We start from the raw sequence: 23947 nt of genomic DNA on the forward strand, positions 1-23947 counted from the left end.
ATGGTGGAAAATAAGTATTTGGTCTTGTAAAAACATGCAAGATTTCTGGCTCTCACAGACCTGTAACTTCTTCTTTAAAAGGATCCTCTGTCCTCCACTCATTACATGTAGTAATGGCACCTGTTTGAACTTGTTATCAGTATGAAAGACACCTGTTCACAACCTCAAAGAGTCACACTCCAAACACCACTATGGTGAAGACCAAAAAGCTGTCGAAGGGTACCAGAAACTAAATTGTAGCACTGCACAACACGAAGCTGGGAAGACTGAATGTGCAATATGCCGGCAGCTTGGTGTGATGGAATCAACTGTGGGAGCAATAGTAAGAAAATGGAAGACATACAAGACCACTGGTAATCTCCTCGATCTGGGGCTCCATGCAAGATCTCACGCTGTGGGGTCAAAATGATCACAAGAACTGTGAGAAAAAATCCCAGAACCACATGGGGGGACCTAGTGAATGACCTGCATAGAGCTGGGACCACCGTAACAAAGGCTACCATGAGTAACACACTACACCGCCAGGGGCTCAGATCCTGCAGTGACAGAGGTGTCCCCCTGCTTAAGCCAGTACATGTCACAGACATGTCTGAAGTTTGCTAGAGAGCATTTGTTTTATCCAGAAGAGTATTGGGAGACTGTCATAGGGTCTGATGAAACCAAAGTAGAACTGTTTGGTAGAAACAATATTAGTCGTGTTTGGAGGAGACAGAATGCTCAGTTGCATCCAAAGTACACCATACCTACTGTGAAGAATGGGGGTGGCAACATCATACTTTGGGGCTATTTCTCAGCAAAAGGACCAGCACGACTGATCCGTGTACATGATAGAATGAATGGGGCCATGTATCATGAGATTTTGAGTGCAAAACTTCCATCAGAAAGGGCATTGAAGATGAAACATGGATGGGTCTTTCAGCATTGTAATGATCCTAAGCACACTGCCAGGGCAACGAAGGAGTGGATTTGTAAGAAGCATATGAAGGTCCTGGAGTGTCCTAGCCAGTCTCCAGATCTCAACCGCGTAGGAAAACTTTGGAGGGAGTTGAAAGTCTCTGTTGCCCAGTGACAGGCCCAAAACATCACTGCTCTAGAGGAGATCTGCATGGAGGAATGGGCCAACATACCACCAACAGTGTTTGCCAGCCTTGTGAAGACTTACAGAAAACGTTTGACCTCTGTCATTGCCAACAAAAAATATATAACAAAATATTGAGATGAACTTTTGTTAATGACCAAATTATTTTTTCCCACCATATTTTTCCAAAATAAATCTTGCAGAATCAGACAAGGTCATTTTCTGGACTTGTTTTTAGTGTTGAGCATTCCGATACTGCAAGTATCGGGTATCGGCCGATACTTGCTGTATCGGAATTCCGATACCGAGATCCGATATTTTTGTGATATCGGGTATCGGTATCGAAACAACATTAATGTAAAAATGTGTAAAAGAGAGAATTAAAATAAAAAATATTGCTATACTCACCTCTCCGACGCAGCCTGCACCGTACCGAGGGAAGCGGCAGCGTTCTTTGTTTAAACTTCGCGCTTTTCTTTCATTTACGTGAGTCCCGGCTTGTGATTGGTTGCGTGCCGCCCATGTGACCGGGACGCAACCAATCACAGCAAGCCGTGACGTAATTTCAGGTCCTTCAGGATTTTAAAATTACGTTCCGGCGTTGTGATTGGTTGCGTCGCAGTCACATGGGCGACGCAACCAATCACAGCAAGCCGTGACGTAATTTCAGGTCCTTAAGGATTTTAAAATTACGTCCCGGCTTTGTGATTGGTTGCGTCGCAGTCACATGGGAGACGCAACCAATCACAAGCCGTGACGTCACGGGAGGCTGGACACGCGCGCATTTTAAAATTTTAAAATGCGCGCGTGTCCAGCCTCCCGGCTTGTGATTGGTTGACCGCGGCGCAACCAATCACAAGCCGGGACGTCACGGGAGGCTGGACACGCGCCCATTTTAAAATTTTAAAATGCGCGCGTGTCCAGCCTCCCGGCTTGTGATTGGTTGATCGCGGCGCAACCAATCACAAGCTGGGACGTCACGGGAGGCTGGACACGCGCCCATTTTAAAAAGCGCGCGTGTCCAGCCTCCCGTGACGTCACGGCTTGTGATTGGTCAGGGCGGCCATGTTGCCGGGACGCGGACCAATCACAGCAAGCCGTGACGAAATTACGTAATTTCGTCACGGCTTGCTGTGATTGGTCCGCGTCCCGGCAACATGGCCGCCCTGACCAATCAGAAGCCGGGACTTCACGTAACCAAGTAAAAGCGCGAATTTTAAACAAACAACGCTGCCGGTTCCCTCGCTGAGGTCCAGGCTGCGTCGGAGAGGTGAGTATAGCGATATTTTTTATTTTAATTCTTTCTTTTACACATTTATATGGATCCCAGGGCCTGAAGGAGAGTTTCCTCTCCTTCAGACCCTGGGAACCATCAGGAATGCCCATTTTAAAAAGCGCGCGTGTTCAGCCTCCCGTGACGTCACGGCTTGTGATTGGTCAGGGCGGCCATGTTGCCGGGACGCGGACCAATCACAGCAAGCCGTGACGAAATTACGTAATTTCGTCACGGCTTGCTGTGATTGGTCCGCGTCCCGGCAACATGGCCGCCCTGACCAATCAGAAGCCGGGACTTCACGTAACCAAGTAAAAGCGCGAATTTTAAACAAACAACGCTGCCGGTTCCCTCGCTGAGGTCCAGGCTGCGTCGGAGAGGTGAGTATAGCGATATTTTTTATTTTAATTCTTTCTTTTACACATTTATATGGATCCCAGGGCCTGAAGGAGAGTTTCCTCTCCTTCAGACCCTGGGAACCATCAGGAATACCGTCCGATACTTGAGTCCCATTGACTTGTATTGGTATCGGGTATCGGTATCGGATTGGATCCGATACTTTGCCGGTATCGGCCGATACTTTCCGATACCGATACTTTCAAGTATCGGACGGTATCGCTCAACACTACTTGTTTTCTAATTTTCACTCTTATAGCTGTGATCTACATATGATGTCAATTACAGGCTTCTCATATTTTTAAGTGGGAAATTTGCACAGTTGGTCGCTGACTAAATCCTTTTTCTCCCACTGTACATGTTCGGATTACATAGTAACATAGTTATTAAGGTTGAAGGGAGACTTTAAGTCCATCTAGTTTAACCCATAGCCTAACCTAACATGCCCTAACATGTTGATCCAGAGGAAGGCAAAAAAAAAAAACATGTGGCAAAGAGTAAGCTCCACATTGGGGGAAAAAATTCCTTCCCGACTCCACATACGGAAATCAGACTAGTTCCCTGGATCAACGCCCTATCAAGGAATCTAGTATATATAACCTGTAACATTAAACTTTTCAAGAAAGGCATCCAGTCCCCTCTTAAATTTAAGTAATGAATCACTCATTACAACATCATACGGCAGAGATTTCCATAATCTCCCTGCTCTTACAGTAAAGAATCTGCATCTGTTATTATGCTTAAACCTTCTTTCCTCCAGACGTAGAGGATGCCCCCTTGTCCCTATCTCAGGTCTATGATTAAAAAGATCATCAGAAAGGTCTTTGTACTGTCCCCTCATATATTTATACATTAAAATAAGATCACCCCTTAGCCTTCGTTTTTCCAAACTAAATAGCCCCAGGTGTAATAACCTATCTTGGTATTGCAGACCCCCCAGTCCTCTAATAACCTTAGTCTTTCTTCTCTGCACCCTCTCTAGTTCAGCTATGTCTTTCTTATACACCGGAGACCAGAACTGTACACAGTATTCTAAGTGTGGTCGAACTTGTGGCTTGTATAGAGGTAAAAATATGTTCTCCTCATGAGCATCTATGCCTCTTTTAATGCATCCCATTATTTTATTTGCCTTTGTAGCATCTGTCTGACACTAAATGTGAGTTTGTCATCCACCCATACACCCAGGTCTTTTTCATTGATGGTTTTGCCCAGAGTTTTAGAATTAAGCACATAGTTATACATCTTATTACTTCTACCCAAGTGCATGACCTTACATTTATCCCCATTAAAGCTCATTTGCCATTTGTCAGCCCAAGCTTCTAGTTTACATAAATTATCCTGTAATATAAAATTGTCCTCCTCTGTATTGATTACCCTGCAGAGTTTAGTGTCATCTGCAAATACTGAAATTCTGCTCTGTATGCCCCCTACAAGGTCATTAATAAATATGTTAAAAAGAAGAGGGCCCAATACTGACCCCTGTGGTACCCCACTGCTAACCGCGACCCAGTCCGAGTGTGCTCCATTAAAGGGAACCTGTCACCCCCAAAATGGAAGGTGAGCTAAGCCCACCAGAATCAGTGGCTTATCTACAGTATTCTGAAGTGCTGTAGATAAGCCCCTGATGTATCCTGAAAGATGAGAAAAAGAGGTTAGATTATACTCACCCAGGGGCAGTCCCGGTACGATGGGCGTCGCGGTCCGGTCCGGGGCCTCCTATCTTCTTACGATGACGTCCTCTTCTTGTCTTCACGCTGCGGCTGCACTGCAGCGCAGGCGTACTTTGTCTGCCCTGTTGAGGGCAGAGCAAAGTACTGCAGTGAGCAGGCGCCGGGAAAGGTCAGAGAGGCCCGGCGCCTGCGCACTGCAGTACTTTGCTCTGCCCTCAACAGAGCCGCAGCGTGAAGACAAGAAGAGGACATCATCTGATGAAGATGGGAGGCGCCGGACCGGACTGCGACACCCATCGGACGGGACCGGGACCTCCCCTGGGTGAGTATAATCTAACCTCTTTTTCTCATCTTTTAGGATACATCGGGGGCTTATCTACAGCATTCTAGAATGCTGTAGATAAGCCCCTGATGCCGGTGGGCTTAGCTCACCTTCCATTTTGGGGGTGACAGGTTCCCTTTAATAACCACCCTTTGTATCCTATCCCTGAGCCAGCTCTTAACCCTCTTACACATATTTTCCCCTATCCCCATTATTCTCATGTGTTTACCTGTGAATTTTCTGCTTTTAATGCAGTTTTATCGGGAAAATCTGCATCGTACCCATAAGAGAGATTGACATGTTGCAGATTTGAAACACACCACAAGCCAGTTTACACTGCGTAAAAAAAATGCATTGTGGACATGAGCTAAATCCCATCCACTTTTGTGGAACTGTAAGATACTGCATTTTTTATGCAGTGAAAATATGCAGCGTGAAAAAACTCATCATGGGCACACAGCCTTAGCATGCTCTTTGGTGACAATAAGAGTCCTGTAAGTAGAATTTGTACATATCAGATATTTTTGGTATATACTGTACTTTCGATATGCCATAAATTTCACAGAAGGTAATACCTCTTTAATTTTTAGTGAAGACCTTGGATTGGTTCAGTATCACACTGTGACCTTTGGACCAAACAATATTGTGCACCCCTGTCCGAACCACTGGATATTGATGCTCTCCTAGACAGCACCTACATTGGACTTTATGATGAAAACACTAAGCTTTGCTGGCCAGAATTGACAATCCATAGTGCTCCTTGTCTGATGAGTAAAGATAGCCCATTGTATGAAACAGCAGCCATCTTTTACTTTTTCACGACATCCACCATATATGTAGGGCGCTGCGGGAGGTGCATTCCCGCAAATCGCTGTACATGTACGGCATGACAGTCGCACTTGATCACTACAAGCGTCAGCACAATCAATAGCGAGTGTGAGCGCTATTTGACAACTGTCACCCTGTTTAACTCCTCTGATGCCATTGTCAGTAGCGACATCAGTCGGGTTGCAGAAGGAGGGTGCTCCCACTCTGCTCGGATCGGCACAATGCAATTGCGATTGTGTTGTGCCTATTGTCTTCATGGTGACCCCAGGCTGAAAGATGGCCATGTGGTCACCCAGATTCAGTGGCCTGTAAGTTCCTGCTCAGTGCAGGAGCTGACACACATCCTCCCTCTGTACCAGAGACTGCTCTAATACTCTGCATTAGAAGATAAAAAAAAGTTTTAAATTGTAAAAATATTTAAAGAAAAATAAATCACAAAACAAAGAACAAAAAAAGGAACTAGAAATATTATACCAATATACGGTATATACTCGAGTATAAGCCGAGATTTTCAGCCCACTTTTTTGGGCTGAAAGTAACCCTCTCGGCTTATACTCGAGTCATACCCAGGGGTCGGCAGGGGAGGGGGAGCGGAGCTGTGTGATAATACTCACCTGTTCCTGGCGCGGTCCCTGCTCGTCTTTTCCCTGGCGCCGGCAGCTTCTTCCTGTAGTACCATAAGCGGTACCATGTGACCGCTCATTACAGTAATGAATATGGACCCGACTCCACTCCCATAGGGGTGGAGCCGCATATTCATTACTGTAATGAGCGGTACCATGTGACCGCTCACTACAGGAAGAAGCTGCCGGCGCCAGGGAAAAGACGTACAGAGACCGCGCCAGGAGCAGGTGAGTATAACTCAGTGCGCGATATTCACCTGCTCCCCGTTCCACCTTCGTCACCGCTGCGTCTTCCACGTCCTCTGCAGTGACACTCAGGTCAGAGGGCGCGATGACGCGATTAGTGCGCGCCGCCCTCTGCCTGAACGTCAGTGCAGAGGACGGGGAAGACACAGTGGCGGTCGGCGGTGGAACGGGGAGCAGGTGAATATAGCAAGTGTCGGGGGCCTGAGAGGTGAGTATGTGATTTTTTATTTTTTTTAATCGCAGCAACAGCATATGGGGCAAATATCTGTATGGAGCAGCTTATGGGGCCATGTGCAGCATTATATGGGGCAAATATCTCTATGGAGCATCTTATGGGGCCATGTGCAGCATTATATGGGGCAATTAATCTGTATGGAGCATCTTATGGGGCCATGTGCAGCATTATATGGGGCAAATATCTCTATGGAGCATCTTATGGGGCCATGTGCAGCATTGTATGGGGCAAATATCTCTATGGAGCATCTTATGGGACCATAATCCACATTTGTGCAGCATTATATGGGGCAAATGTGTCTATGGAGCGTCTTATGGGGCCATAATCAGCATTTGTGCAGCATTGTATGGGGCAAATGTCTGTATGGAGCATCTTATGGGGTCATAATCAACATTTGTGCAGCATTATATGGGGCATATTTTAATATGGAGCATCTTATGGAGCCCATCATAAACTGTATGGAGCATTATATGGGGCGTATTTTGTATGAAGCATCTGATGAGGCCATCATGAACTGTATGGAGCATTATATGGGGCTCCTGATTCAATATGGATATTCAAAAACACTTAAACTACTGATGTCTCAATTCATTTTACTTTTATTGGTATCTTTTTATTTTTTAAATTTACCAGTAGCTGCTGCATTTTCCAACCTAGGCTTATATTTGAGTCATTAAGTTTTCCAATTTTTTTGTGGCAAATTTGGGGGGTCGGCTTATACTCAGGTCGGCTTATACTCGAGTATATACGGTATATATTTATGTAAAAACAAAAAATAAACAAAGTGCACATATTTGGTATTGCTGCATCTGGAAGACCCAACCTATAAAACTGTCACCCTAGTTAACCCCTTCAGTGAGCGCCATTAAAATAAAAAACCTGGCAAAAAACTGTTTTCTCATCATACCATCGAAAAAAGTGGAATAAAACTCAATCAAAAAGTTGAATTTAAATAAACATAGTATCGCTGAAAGTGTCATCTTGTCCTGCAAAAAAAAAAAACAACAATCCTGCTCTGCCAGCAGAGAAATAAAGTTATAGCTCTCAGACTAAAGCGATGCAAAAACAATTATTTTTTTTATAAAATAGTTTTTGTGTAAAAGTGGCAAAACATAAAAAATTATATAAATATGGTATCGCTGTAATTGTATTGACCCAAAGAATAAATGTATCTTATAATTTTTACCACAAGGAGAATTGAATTAAAAAAATCCTAAATTTCATTTTTTTTAATTCTGCTTCCCAAAAATCAGAATATAAAGCGATTAAAAACTTTTATGCGCCCAAAAATTGTACAAATAAAAACGTGAATTTGTCCTGCAATAAACAAGCTCTCACATGACTGTCAGCAGAAATATAGAAAAATCATAGCTATCAAAATATGGCAATGCAAAAACTTGTTTTTGTAAACAAGAAAAAAACAAAAAACCCATTTTCTAGTGTGTGACAGCAGCCAAATATAAAAACCGATATAAATCTAGTATTGCTGTAATCGCACCGACCTGAAGAACAAAGTTGTCTAATCACTTATACCGCACGAGGAACGACGAAAAAAATAAATGAAACCAATTTGTCACTTACAGTTGATTTGTTCATTCTGCCTCCCAAAGATTGCAGTAAAACTCGGCTCACATTTATCCTGCGATCTATGCTTAGCGCTTACACCGGGGTTTCCGTGTAAATCTTTGATAAAAACGTTCAAAAATGGACCATGGGAAATGGAAAAAATTCAGACGAAACCTCTTGCTGAAGTTTCCCTATAATGAGGCAGATGGAGGTACTATGAACGCCGTCTGGTCGCCTTTGATCCTTTTTAGGTGTGCACAGTTTTGTGCACCTCTGAAAAGAAGGACAATACTGTGTAACTCTGCTGCCTCATTATAGTGAATGGATTCTTCGGGTATTCATCAGAATCATGTCACTCAGAGATTTAGATGTAAACCCCGATGTGGGTGCTTAGCGTAGAGCTTAGGATAAATATGATCTAAAATATTATGCAAAATGTTTTCAGTAAAATTCACTCAATTCACACAAAAAAAACAAGTCTCCACTCAGGTACGAAATCTGTCAATGGAAATATAGGGGGCTTCCATGTTACTGGTAGCACAAAGGCTCTGGAAAAGCACTATGGCTCCTCACCTTGCTGTATTTTACTTGTATTCTATCTGATGGACCTTTACAAATGTAGTATTACATAGTTTTAGCTTTTGTATTAATAAAGCATTTTGTTTTATTGAATTTCTTTGGTGAGTTGGGTTTTGTCCATTTTTTCCTTGGGCGCCCTAACAGCAGTTTTCCACCACATATGTGATATCAGCGTACTCAGGAGAAATCGCACACCAGATTGTATGGTCCTTTTTCTCCTGTTACCCTTTTGAAAATAAAACATTTGGGGCAAAACCAATATTTTTCATGTGAAAAATGTATTTTTTTATGGCTCAATGTTATAAAATTCTGTGAAGCACCTGTGGGTTTAAGGTGCTCACCACACCTCTAGATAAGTTCCTTGGGGGGTGTAGTTTCCAAAACGGGGTTACTTGTGGGAGGTTACCCTTGTTTAGGTAAATCAGGGGCATTCCAAACACAACATGGCGTCCACTATCGATTTCAGCCAATTTTGTGTTCAAAAAGTAAAAAAGCACTCCTTACCTTCCAAGCTATGCGATGCACACAAACAGTAGTGTTCCACCATATCTGGGATACCAGCGTACTCAGGAGAAATTGTACAACAAATTTTATTATCCATTTTCTCCTGTTACCCTTGTGAAAATAAAAAAATCGGAGCCAGAGAAACATTTTGTGGGAAAAATTAACATTTTTCATTTTTTTCCTTCCATATTGCTTTCATTCCTGTGAAGCACATAAAGGGATAATACACTTCTTGAATGTTTTTTTAAGCACTTTGAAGGTTGCAGATTTTAAAATGGTGTAACTTTTAGGTATTTTTTGTCACATAGGCCCCTCAAAGACACTTCAAAGATGATGTGGTCCTTAAAAAAATGGTTTCATAAATTTTGTTGGAAAAATTAGAAATTGCTGATAAACTTTTAACCCATCTAACTTTCTAACAAAAAAAAATGTTTAATAAAAATTATGCAGATGTAAAGTAGACGTGTCAAATATTATTTATTAACTGTTTTGTGTGTTCTGACTGTTTGTTTTAAGGGCATTTAAAATTGTGAGATTTTTTATCAAAATTCCAATATTTTCATACATGTACCCCAAAAATATTGTTCGAAATTCGCCACTATCATGAAGTACAATATGTCACTAAAAACAATCTCAGAATCACTGGGATATGTTGAAGGGTTCCAGAGTTATTTACGTCATAATGTGACACTGGTCAGAATTGAAAAAATTGGACTGGTCACGAAGGGTTTCGCAACACAGTGTTTAAGGTCAACATGTCTTTACACACTTTGACCACTTTTCATTATGATGTTCCTACTCGACTATAATGTTATATGTTATTTATTGCTGAAAAACAAATAAAAAGTTTAGATTTCACTGAGTTGTTTGTGCAGCAAGCATATGGCTCCTTTCAGATCGATGGAACAATTCTGCCACATGTGTCTTTACCCTACATTTCGTTCTTGACTGTACGATATATTAGACCCCAGAGCTCACCACTTTCTTATGTTTGTCCAGGCTGCCGCGAGATCGCCGATGAATTCAGAACGCAGGAAATTGATGGACAGGCTCTTCTTTTACTAAAGGAAGATCATTTGATGAGCACCATGAATATTAAGTTGGGACCAGCTCTTAAGATCTGTGCTCGCATTAACGCACTAAAGGACACATAGTACTGTTCGGCAACAATGACTCTGTACAGTGAAGGACTCGGTCTTTGCAGGCTGACAGCCAGTACGTTGGATCATTTTTTAGTCATTCGTTCCGTGCATAAGTGTAAGCTATTACATTTCGGGCCAGTCTGTGGAAAACTTATATATTACATATAATACATAAATCAGCACGTCCTCTATGCTTCTCACTGGATGGTCCTCTTCATAATCACCAGGTTTATATTTCATTTCTATTTATTGCAGTTCCTTCAGTTTCTATACCCCAGATTCTGTAAAGCTATAGTAACCATACGCAAGCTTCCAGTGTATGTTTTCTATCCCTTGTATTTTTCTATCTTACTGAAAGAGAATCCAGTATGGCACAAACAGATTGCCAGTGTTCTTCATAATGTAACATGTAAGAAGTACGAAAGCTCTGCGTGAGATTCTCAGTGTATTACTATGTCATATACCAGTGATCTCAGTGTGAAAGCAGGTTTGTAATATGAGAGAATGAAATGCAACTAAAGGCTTTGGCAAGTTTTAAATGTGGTTAAAATGCTACGTTACACATCCCACTGTTATAGTTCACTTATCATAAGTGCCCCAGTCTTCAGATATCCACTCCATTCCCTGGTCCAGACAGGCCTACTTCTGCGTTGTCTTCAACACAAGAGGTTGTATTCTAATTCCGCACTTCAGCAGTGCAGAATGTCACTCACTGCTAATTTCATGGATACAGCCCACAGTGGACAAAAACAACACCGATCTCTCACACATGCTCATGGCCATGTGTCATAAATGTAAATCAGAGATCATATTGCACTAAATAGGACACTCTACCAGACAATCAAATATACCTGAGAAACAGAAACGGAGTCCAAGTCCACATTGAAAAAAGTATATGTACAAATTTTTTTTAATCAGATAAATTTTTATTGAGCACAATAAATGGTATCCACTCATATAACAAATTGCTTCATGTTTTGACTTAACAAGAAAATAACCCCTCCCCCCTGAAGACCAACACCAAACCATACAATACCCTTACCTAAGTTGGAAAGAAGAGAGTAAACAGTACATACATGTTATACCATTTAGCATCTTGTACCAAAGTCCATCAATTATTCCCATCCAGCCATGGCTGCCACAACTTTTGGAAAAACCCCATCCTATTCCTCTTATTATATATACTTTTTTCGAGCTGGACAATATGATTCGTTTGCGCAATGAACTCTCGTCTGGTTGGAGGTTCCTCCCTAATCCAATACCTTGCAATCACTTTCCTCGCAATAAACAATAATCTAGCAATTGCCATTTTTGCAGTACCGTCGGCTAAGATTTCCTCCACATACCCAAGTACACAAACCACCGGATCCCTGGGAATCGAGCACCCGTAAATCACCTCAATTCGATTCAGCACTACAACCCAGTACGAAAATAATCTGGGACATAGCCAGAGCATGTGCAGTATTCCCGCCTGAGACTGGGAGCATCTAGGGCACTCAGAATTAGATCTCATCCCAGCTTTAAATAACATGTCAGGTGTCCTATAGGCCCTATTTATCACGTACAATTGCGACAATCTCCCAGGTTCACTCATCGACAACTTGGGTACGTATTCTAAAATAGACTCCCACCTATCATCATTTAACCCAATTCAGCCTCCCACTTCCTTCTGGCCTTAATAGGGTGATCTACTAGAAAGGTGTGTAGCAGATCACCGTATACTACTGATATTGCCCCCTTTGTATATGTACAAATTTTTATTCTACAAAAAGGTCACATACAAGATAATAATATCATTTAGCAATAAATAGATAGATGATACAGCGAGCAAGACTGAAGAAAACACTGAAAGTAAATGGTGACAACCCCTAGGAATGTCTGCATGTGTTTCATAATAAAGTGCTAACAGTGCTTGTCATAATAGGAGTTTTAGGGCCAGGAAGGTTACCTACTACATATCATACATCCCACAACGGGGTCACAGTCAAGTATAACGAACTACAAGTCAATCCCGGTTCCATAAACCTTACCCATAATGCAGACTCCCAGAGGTCACCACCAAAGCCCCAACACGCGTTTCGCGTCGGCTTCGTCAGGGGGCAGTGCTGTGCAGTGTGTTGGGCCAGTTCTTATAGGGTCCACAATCCTCCTTTCAGGTGCCACTCATTACGGCGCATGTCACGTCAGTCACGCCGGGAGTTGCATCACACGCGGCAAACACCATGGCACTGCGGTTCACAGTCGCGTAGCAATGACGCCACTGGACCGCAGACGTCACTACCAGGCGCCGCCTGTAATGCCCCGGAATTCGGACAGCGATGGACATGCGCTCTGTGGATCACAAAAGGTACCGCATATACTGATGTCAAGACAGGGCACGTAAACAAAAGTAATCTAGGCCGTAACCCGTTACAGAGCCCCATCACGCATGGAGATAGAACAGTGCTATACGTGCTTAATGAATGATACAATCCTGTTCACATATATCTACACAGAAGAGAGGGAAAAGGGAAAGAAAGGAGAAATGGGAACAAGGACTGCAGGGAATAAGTGAAGATGGTGAGGAAAATAGAAGAATAACGCCTAGAATTAACCTATAAAAAATTGTACACATACTTTTTTCAATTTGGACTTGGACTCCGTTTCTGTTTCTCAGGTATATTTCATCACTGCTAATTTCAGTAGCTAAGAAAGTCCATTTTTTGTCATTTAATTAGCTATAACAATGACTGAGACTGGCTTAGCTATTGAAGTGAGCAGTCAGCCAATCCCTTTACAGGCATTTTCCCACTTACAAATAAAGTACATTTTAATCAATAGATCTTGGAATAAAAATAAGTTCTACTATTGGATGTTGTCTGTATACTCTCTCTTTAGCTTCCTCCCTGCCCAGGAGCTGTGGTATGATCAGACCATGTCCCTGTACGGTCAGACACGGCCATTAGACAGCACATAGCAGGGGCACATTTATAAGATTATCTCAGCACAGGAACATTATTTTTAACACATCTAATTGTGTAGCTTATTTTTATACCAAAATCTATTGATTAAAATGTACTTTGTTCTTGGGAAAAAACTTTTACAGACAGCATTGATGAGGTGCTGACATATAAAATGCTCTCCTATATATTGAAGATAATTGAAGATCATGGCATCTTTGATAACTGTACTAATAAGTTGTAAAACTTAAAATGTTATGCATATTTAGGTATATTTGACTTTTTATCAGGACACCCCTCCTTAAGGTGCATTGACCTTACTGAAAAGAAGATTTCAACTCTCTCTTCCCCCATCGTCACATAAATCATCAGGTATGATGGATGAAATGTAGGAATGAATGTGGTTTCAAGCAATATGGCACCTTGCTTTTCTTATAGTATATGGAAAAAATATTTTCAAGTATTTTAAATATATGCAATGGAGGCTATGTACACATATAGACATTTTAGCTGTGAGTGACAAACTTTAAATGTAATTCTGTTTAGATTTATTATTTATTATGTGTTAATAATAATTGTCACTAAATGAACTGTGGTATTTGTCATCTGATGTGTCACAGAGATACAGCAGGTAAAGCAGGTAAAGAATTGGTGAATGAAAGGGTTTTTCCACTACAGTTATATTGATGACCTGTCTTTAACCGCTTAGTGACCATCAAGACATCTTTTTACTGACCTGCGATATAAGAGATATAGTAGCAACTGTTGTGAATTCCGTCTGGGCTCCCTCTGGTGGCCTTTAGCGATACTGCGGGTCTGTAGCAGGGCTCAGCTGCCTCATTTCCTGCTGTACTGTTATGATCCGGTGGTAGGATCAACAAACTGACCTGATAGGTAAACCAGAATATTAGGACGAGCTCTGGGGATGTGGAAACTATACTGACCGCAACACTGAACCTATCCAATACACACTAAAGGCAGCCGTGGAGCGTTACCTAAAAACCTAGACGCCTCGTCACAGCCTGAGGAACTAACTACCCCTAGAGAGAAAGCCAAGCCTCACGTGCCTCAGAGAAATGACCCCAAAGTTTAGACAGCCCCCACAAATAATAACGGTGAGTTAAGGGGAAAATACAAACGTAGTAATGAAAAACAGGTTTAAGCAAATGAGGCCCGCTAAAGCTAAATAGACTGAAGATAGCAAGGGATCTGTGCGGTCAGTACAAAAACTATCAAAAACTATCCACGCAGAAAATACAAGAACCCCCACACCGACTCACGATGTGAGGGGCGCACTCTGCACCCCAGAACTTCCAGCAAGCAAAAAATCACATATAAGCAAGTTGGACTGAACTCATCATATAATGAAACATTTTCAAGAGAAAAATGAGCAAACATGAACTAGCAAGACTTAGCTTCTCCGGAGGGAGACAGGTCACAAGGAAGTCCAGAGAGATCAGAACCAGTACTGAATACAACGACAGCAGGCAACAAGTGAAGGTCCAGGTGGAGTTAAATAGGGACCAGCATAGCAGGAAATGAGGCAGCTGAGCCCTGCTACAGACCCGCAGTATCGCTAAAGGCCACCAGAGGGAGCCCAGACGGAATTCACAACAAGCAACCCTCGATGGGTGACAATTTTGTAGCTGTCGGCTGTACACTATAGCTGACAACATGCTGCATCAGCCAGTCAGTGTTGGCACTGACTATGGTCATTTAACCCTTTAAATGCTTCTGTTAATAATGATTACAGCATCTCGATGGTTAACAGTGTTGTGACTTCCTTTTCAACCCCATTGAGATCTTGATCATGTAGTCCTGATGCTTTTTCATTCACGTCTTCCCACTTTGAACTACTTCCTGAAAAGCACCTGAAGAGTTAATGAACTACCTGAAAGCAATTTTGAATATATTGCGGGGTGCTGTTTTTAAAATGGTATCATGTTTGAGGGTTTCCAATATATAGGACCGCTAAAGTGACTTCAAAACTGAACAGGTCCCTAAAAAAGTTTTGTAAATTTCCTTGAAAAAATGAAGAATAACTGCTACAATTTTAAGCCATCTAAAATGCTAACAAAATAAAACAACATTTTATAAATGGTGCTGATGTAAAGCAGACATGAGCGAAATGTTATTTCTTAATGTTTTTGTGTGGTATGGCTATCTGGATTAAAGGGAAAATCATTCAAAGTTTGAAAATCACATTTTAAAAAAAAATTGCCAAATTTCTGATATTTTTATAAATAAAGGCAAAACATATCAACCTAAATTTATCATTATCACAAAATGTGATGTGGCAGAAAAAAAGAGTCTTAAAACCACTGGGTTTTGTTGAAGCATTCTAGAGTTATTACCACATAAAGTAACACTGGTCAGATTAAAAAAAAAATGGCCCAGTCACTAAGGGGTTAGGCTATCAATGTCAGATCAGTGGGGTGCTGCAGTCCTACCAATCTGACAGCTTTTATCATCTCCGGCAGTCATATGTGAACAGTGTACAGAGCTGAAGAGCACAGCTCTATAACCTGCATAGTGGCCATTTGTGGGTACTGCAGCTTAGCTCCTAAGGAGGGGTCATCAATATCATTGTAGTGGAAAGCTTTTCTGCTGATGTTAAAGATAATGCCAGGAGATCCACCAGATCCAGAGTGTGGTCTTACAGGGTAAAAACCCATTAACCGTTTAATTACTTATTAAACATTGTAGCCAGTATAAATATAACACTGTGTGTACATATTAAATATATAAAGCTATATAATATTAATGCAAATGTTTTCACACGTAATTATTTCACATGTTAATTAAAAACTTAAAGCCACCCTCCATGAAGAAGGCAATTTTTCATAAACTGTTGTGGCTGAGAAGTTATATTCCAGCATCCCGATCTTCTCTTTGGTTAAAAAATTATCATCTTAATTTCACCTTTTTTAAAATCTTGACAGTTGCCATACAAAACTAGTCAGTATCGCAAGCACATTGGAGCACAGTGTCGTCCATCCTTGCACAGACCAGGCCTGCACAACATACGGCCCGCAGCCTACCAAAGGTTTTGCTGTGACCCACAGAGCTGTCAAGGAGACGCTGACTTTCGTCTTCATATATTTAAATATCTGAAATATCTTTCAGATGCGAATACATTTGAACACTGGCCCCTGGACTGGGGCAGATTAACGCTCGTCAGGCACGCTGCTGATGTTATCACGCTGCTCCCGGCACTGAACTACCACGCTGCACAGGAGAAGCTATAAGCACTCCATCAAGGAGCCGAAGATTAAATTAATTATCATTGTGAATGAGGGGGAAGGGGATTAATATTACAGTAAGGGCACATAATGGGAATGACAATTGTGAAGAGGGGCACAGTTTTGCGAGAGGCAGTGGTGGTGGGGTGTACTTTATTCAGAGGGGCAGTGTGTGTGTAGGGTGATATTTGTTGCGGGGATGATATATGGAAAGGGGCAGTGTGCCGGAAATAATTTGCAGAGTGACAGTCTGCAGGGATATTTTGCAGAGGGGGCAGTGTGCGGGAGACATTTTGCAGAGGGGCAGTGTGCGGGAGACATTTTGCAGAGGGGCAGTGTTCAGGGAACATTTTGCAGAGGGGCAGTGTGTGGGAGACATTTTGCAGAAGGTCAATGTGCGGGGGACATTTTGCAGAGGGGCAGTGTGCGGGGGACATTTTGCAGAGGGGCAGTGTGCTAAGGACATTTTGCAGAGGGGCAATGTGGAGGGGATGATATATGGAAAGGGGCAGTGTGACTGGGAAATTTTTTAGAGTGACAGTCTGCGGGGATATTTTGCAGAAGGGCAGTGTGTGAGGGACATTTTGCAGAGGGGCACTGTGGAGGGGATGATATATGGAAAGACGCTGTGTGCAGGGGATTGTAAAGATTATAAGGGATAACTCAGGAGACTCTTTGCATGAAACAAGACAACTACAGGACACAGTTTTATAAGTGGTAAAGTCTATATTATCACACGGTGATTCAAACAGGTGCAGAGAGAAACTCAAGTCCACAACACTTGGTGTAAATATTAAACGCAACTTAACAGTCTATAGGAAACTTCAGAGGAAAATGCAATCACGCTGAAAGTCTATGAAGCACAATTATTCTTGAGGATACTTGACACGAATAAGTCCTTGGTAGTCCAAACACAGATAGATATGCTTATAAGGCAGTTCAAATAATATCTTAGCACAACCAGGGAGGCCTGGGTAAAAGTCTCAGGTTTAAGCAGAGCAGCAACAGCTTACATGTCCAGCAAATGCAGATGGAAACAAACACAAGCAGCCAGATGGAGGATTACTGGAAACCGATGTATGCAGCAGAAACTCAGAGCTGAGTAGCAGGATCACCACACAGGTTCACAGGAGCAGGTGCAGGTGCAAAGCCCGGGAGTCATCAGGAGCTGGATGCAAGGCAGAATACTCTAGCACAGACTAAAGGCTGGGGTGGAGTTATATAGCAGGAAGACACAGTGCACATGAGACCAAAGACGCCATCTTGGAAAAGGGTAGTAATGCACAAAAGGTAATCAAAATGTTCAGAGTCCTGACAGGGACATTTTACAGAGGAGCAGTGTGCAGGGTGCATTTTACAGAGGGGCAGTGTGCGGGGGACATTTTGCAGAGGGGCAGTGTGCGGGGGACTTTTTACAGAAGGGCAGTGTGCTGAAGACATTTTACAGAAGGGCAGTGTGCGGGGGACATTTTGCAGAAGGGCAGTGTGTGGGGGAAACTTTGCAGAGGGGCAGTGTGCTGAGGCCATTTTGCAAGGGGGGAGTGTTCAGGAGACATTTTGCAGAGGGGCAGTGAGCGAGGGGACATTTTGCAGAGGGGCAGTGTGCGTGGGAAATTTTGCAGAGGGGTAGTGTGCCGGAGATATTTTGCAGAGGGGCAGTGTGCAGGGGGACATTTTGCAGAGAGGCAGTGTACGGGGAAATTTTACAGAAGGGCAGTGTGCGGGGGACATTTTGCAGAAGGGCAGTGTGTTAGGGACATTTTGCAGAGGGGTAGTGAGTGGGGGACATTTTGCAGAAGGGCAGTGTGCTAAGGACATTTTGTTGAGGGGCACTGTGCTAAGGACATTTTGCAGAGGGGTAGTGTGCAGGGGACATTTTGCAGAAAGACAGTGTGTGGGGGACACTGAAGAGGTGCAATTTGTGGGGGTACATTTTGCAGAGGGGCAGTTTGCGGGGGACATTTTGCAGAAGGGCAGTGTGCGGGGAACATTTTGCAGAAGGGCAGTGTGCTGAGGACATTTTGCAGAGAGGCAGTGTGCAGGGGACATTTTGCAGAGGGGCAGTGTGCAGGGGACATTTTGCAGAGTGGTAGTATGCCAGGGACATTTTGCAGAGGGGCAGTGTGTTGGGGACATTTTGCAGAGGGGCAGTGTGCAGAGGACGTTTTTCAGAAGGGCAGTGTATGGGGGACATTTTGCAGAGGGGCAGTGTGCAGGGGACATTTTGCAGAGTGGTAGTATGCCAGGGACATTTTGCATAGGGACAGTGTGTTAGGGACATTTTGCAGAGGGGCAGTGTGTAGGGGACATTTTTTAGAGATGGGCAGTGGGGGAGATATTTTGTGCAAAAAGAACAGGCAATTATTCAATTGCACAGTATGGGAGATATTTTTATTTATGGGGCACTATAATTATACTTTTACTTTTAAGGACACATGTCGGGAAGTGCTGCTGAAGATATAATAAGGAAATCTGCAGAGATAAGCTATGGGTGTGAAATCTCATTTTGGGGTCTGTACTACATGGAGGCAAAAAAAGTTGGGAACAACTTAAATCAGAGAATATGTCACCTATAAGGTACCTGGATGTAATTGTTTATTTTTGATACTTCCTGCGTCTCATCAGTACTGTGGTTCGTGTATGATCCGGTCTGATTATGACTGTTAACAACTCACAGTATCTCCTTACCATTGTTAAAGATAAACTGAGTTGTAGGTTGATGTGATACAATTGTATATGGGGCTGACCTAACATTGCAATTGATCACTGTACTAAGCTTGGTGTTTTATTCATGTACACAGCATGTCGAGTCTCCCCCTGTTTCCTGAGGGCTCTGGCGCTAAGCCCACATCTTTTCATTAGCTGACATGTGCCATTAACAGCCAGCGATCCACCCACGACTGTTAACATGTTAAATGTTGTTGTGAATCTTGACAGCAGCAATTTACATGCACGTGCCGGAAGCGCATCACAAACGTCGCCCGTCGGCGCCAGTGTCACATGACCGCAGGTCACCTATGGGTTGGTATGAGAACCTGTGGTCTGCAGGAGATCCCTGTGGTTGTCACAGCTGGATAGCTATGAGCGCTACCCAGCAGTCGGCACTCATTGCAAGTGAGCGTTTTTGCTACAGAGAGCAGGACTAAAGACCTACTGTGTATAGCATAAGCGATCGGATGATCTCTCATGGAGACTATTGAAGCAAGTAAAAAGTTAAAAAGTTTTAAAAATATTAAAAATAAAAAAATAAAAATATTTAAATCACCCCCCATTCACCCCATTCAAAATAAAACAAAAAAATTAAAAATACGTATATTTGGTATCGTCACATTCAGAATTGCCCGATCTATCAATATACAAAAATAATTAACCCTTATAACTGCCTTAAAAAATATATATATGTGCTTAAAAATGATGCAGATGTAAAGTAGACTTGTGGGAAATGTTATTTATTAACTATTTTGGGTAACATAACTTTCTAATTTAAGGGCTTAAGAATTAGAAGTTTGAAAATTGCGAAATTTTCTCCAAATTTCCAATATTTTCACAAATAACTGCAGGTCATATCTAACAAATGTTACCACTTTTACGAAGTACAATATATCACAAAAAAAATCTTAAAATCAGTGGGATCCGTTGAAGCGTTCCAGAATTATTACCTCATATATTGACACTGTTCAAATTTTAAAAATTTGGCCTGATTATTAAGGTCAAAATTGGCTTGGTTACTTAAGAGTTAATCACCTTTAGTACTGCCATGCACAGTCGCTTATATGTTACTAATGGTTGTTTGTATGTATACTAAGGGTAAGTTCACACATGGCGTTTTTTCAGCGTTTTTTCTGCAGCAAAACCTGATCTCTTGGCAGGAAAGAAGCTGCAGAAAAAAGCATGTTTTTGCAGCTTTTTTTATGCTTTTTTGCGTCAGTTTTGGCATGCTATATTTGTCTCTTGTGCATGCTGATAAAGTTTAGTGTTGAAAAAAAGAGACATTCCATAGAATCGGTTTTGGTACAAAAAATGCAGCAAAACACGATATCTGTGTTTTGGTGTGTTTTTTCATCGTTTTTCCCCATTGACTTGAATGAGTGGTGATAAAACGCTGAAAGAAGTGACATGCTCTATGTCTAAGAAAAAAAGGGAAAGGCACATATTACTGCTGACAAAAAAAACAATGTGTGTGCATGAGATTTCTGAAATCTCATAGGCTTTGCTGGTACTGTAAAACCCAAACAGGATTTATGCTGGCCACTATATTAGCTGCGCTTTGCTTCCTTTTTTTTTTTTTTTTTTTTTAATATATTCATGATTGCTATAGGAGGTCTTTTGCCATCTGTTATTCTTGGGGCATTACTATATATGTTTATGGTGACTATTGTATATTTATATTGATATTTTTGTTACTGTGTATTTATTGTCATCATTCTATTAACCATTGGGATTGTGTATGGTTACTATTGTATATTTATATTCATGTTGATATTTTTTGTAACTATGTATTTATTGTCATCATTCTATTTACCATTTGGATTGTGGATGTAGTGCCCTCACAGCATAGGGGGTCCAGGAGTGGGGTGCTATTGCTCTGTTTTTACTTATGTTTTATGCATTTTTTCTGCTGTTTTGGTGTACTTAATAAAGCTTTATATTATTACTATTTGGTGTAGTGTGCGGGCTTTTACGGTAGTGCCTTTTTTCTCTTTCTTGCTCAGGTACTGTAAAACCCAGCTGAAAATAAGCATAAAAAAGGCATTTACCCCTTAATCCCATATGACGTACTATCCCGACGAGGTGACCTGGGACTTAATTCCCAGTGACGGGATAGTACGTCATATGCAATCGTGAGCGCGGCCGGGTGTAAGCTGACTATCGCAGCTGACATCCGGCACTATGTGCCAGGAGCGGTCACGGACCGCTCCTAGCACAGTAACCCCCAAAACACTGCGATTAAACATGATCGCAGCGTTCCGGGGGCATAGGGAAGCCTCACACAGAGAGGGGGCTCCCTGCGTGCTTCCCTGAGACCCTCAGTACAAGGCGATGTGCTCACCTTGTACCGAGCGTCTCCTCCCTGTAGGCCCCGGATCCAAAATGGCTTCGGGGCTACTTCCGGGTCCTGCAGGGAGGTGGCTTACAAGCGCCTGCTCAGAGCAGGCGCTGGTAAGCCTGCAGCCCTGCTTCTCAGATCGCTGATCTGACACAGTGCTGTGCAAAGTGTCAGATCAGCGATCTGACCCTATAGTGTGATGTCCCCCCCGGGACAACATTAAAAAGTAAAGTTCTGACCCAAAGAATAAAGCTGTTTTATCAATTTTACCAAACGTGGAACGGTATAAACGCTCCCCCCAAAAGAAATTCATGACTAGCTGGTTTTTTGGTCATTCTGCCTCACAAAAATCGGAATAAAAAGCAATAAAAAAAGTCACATGCCCGAAAATTATACCAATAAAAACGTCAACTCGTCCTGCAAAACAACTAGACCTCACATGACTCTGTGGACCAACATATGGAAAAATTATAGCTCTCAAAATGTGGAGACGCAAAAACTATTTTTTGCATTAAAAAGCGTCTTTTAGTGTGACAGCTGCCAATCATAAAAATCTGCTAAAATACCCGCTATAAATAGTAAATCAAATCCCCCTTCATCACCCCCTTAGTAAGGGAAAAATAATAAAATAAAAAAAATGTTTTTATTTCCATCTTCCCATTAGGGTTAGGGTTGGGGCTAGGGTTAGGGCTACAGTTAGGGTTGGGGCTAAAGTTAGGGTTAGGGCTACAGTTAGGGTTGGGGCTAAAGTTAAGGTTAGGGTTGGGGCTAAAGTTAGGGTTAGGGCTACAGTTAGGGTTGGGGCTAAAGTTAGGGTTTGGATTACATTTACAGTTGGGATTAGGGTTAGGAGTGTGTCAGGGTTAGGGGTGTGGTTAGGGTTATGGATGGAATTAGGGTTAAGGGTGTGTTGGAGTTAGGGGTGTGGTTAGGGTTAGGGGTGTGTTGGGGTTAGGGGTGTGTTTGGGTTAGGGTTTCAGTTAGAATTGGGGGTTTCCACTGTTTAGGCACATCAGGGCTCTCCAAACGCGACATGGTGTCTGATCTCAATTCCAGCCAATTCTACGTTGAAAAAGTAAAACTGCTTCCCTTCCGAGCTCTCCCGTGTGCCCAAACAGGGGTTTACCCCAACATATGGGGTATCGGTGTACTCAGGACAAATTGGACAACAACTCTTGGGGTCCAGTTTCTCTTGTTATCCTTGGAAAAATAAAAATTTGGGGGGCTAAAAAACATTTTTGTGGGAAAAAATGATTTTTTATCTTCACGGCTCAGCGTTATAAACTGTAGTGAAACACTTGGGAGTTCAAAGTTCTCACAACACATCTAGATGAGTTCCTTGGGGGGTCTAGTTTCCAATATGGGGTCACTTGTGGGGGGGTTCTACTGTTTAGGTACATTAGGGGATCTGCAAACACAATGTGACGCCTGCAGGCCATTCCATCTAAGTCTGCATTCCAAACGGCGCTCCTTCCTTTCCGAGCTCTGCCATGCGCCCATATGGTGGTTCCCCCCACATATGGGGTATCAGCGTACTCAGGACAAATTGGACAACAACTTTTGGGGTCCAATTTCTTTTGTTACCCTTGGGAAAATACAAAACTGAGGCTAAAAAATAATTTTTGTGGAAAAGAAAAATATTTTTTATTTTCACGGCTCTGCGTTATAAACTGTAATAAAACACTTGGGGGTTCAAAGTTCTCACAACACGTCTAGATGAGTTCCTTGGGGGGTCTAGTTTCCAATATGGGGTCACTTGTGGGGGGTTTCTACTGTTTAGGTACATTAGGGGCTCTGCAAACGCAATGTGACGCCTGCAGACCATTCCATCTAAGTCTGCATTCCAAACAGCGCTCCTTCCTTTCCGAGCTCTGCCATGCGCCCAAACGGTGGTTCCCCCCCCCCCCACATATGGGGTATCAGCGTACTCAGGACAAATTGGACAACTTTTTCGGGTCAAATTTCTCCTGTTACCCTTGAGAAAATACAAAACTGGGGGCTAAAAAATAGTTTTTGTGGAAAAAATATAATTTTTATTTTCACGGCTCTGCGTTATAAACTGTAGTGAAACACTTGGGAGTTCAAAGCTCTCACAACACATCTACGTAAGTTCCTTACTTTCCAAAATGGTGTCACTTGTGGGGAGTTTCAGTTTTTAGGCACATCAGTGGCTCTCCAAATGCAACATGGCGTCCCATCTCAATTCCAGTCAATTTTGCATTGAAAAGTCAAATTGCGCTCCTTCCCTTCCGAGCTC

The 23947-nt window shown here is 42.4% G+C and overlaps 1 protein-coding gene across 7 annotated transcripts in view; it reads left to right on the forward strand.

Moving 5' to 3' along the window:
* The window catches only part of PHC3 (polyhomeotic homolog 3), a 191882-nt gene extending 175663 nt beyond the window's left edge, over positions 1-16219 (forward strand). For all 7 annotated transcript variants that reach the window (XM_077290562.1, XM_077290557.1, XM_077290558.1 and 4 more), the window contains exon 15: positions 10320-16219. In XM_077290562.1, the coding sequence (XP_077146677.1) occupies positions 10320-10474 (155 nt within the window). In that variant the 3' untranslated portion in view covers positions 10475-16219. The remainder of the gene's footprint in view (positions 1-10319) is intronic.
* The last annotated feature ends 7728 nt before the right edge of the window (positions 16220-23947 follow it).

Source organism: Ranitomeya variabilis, chromosome 2 (genome assembly GCF_051348905.1).
Source record: "Ranitomeya variabilis isolate aRanVar5 chromosome 2, aRanVar5.hap1, whole genome shotgun sequence".
In the NCBI taxonomy this organism is placed as follows: domain Eukaryota; kingdom Metazoa; phylum Chordata; class Amphibia; order Anura; family Dendrobatidae; genus Ranitomeya; species Ranitomeya variabilis.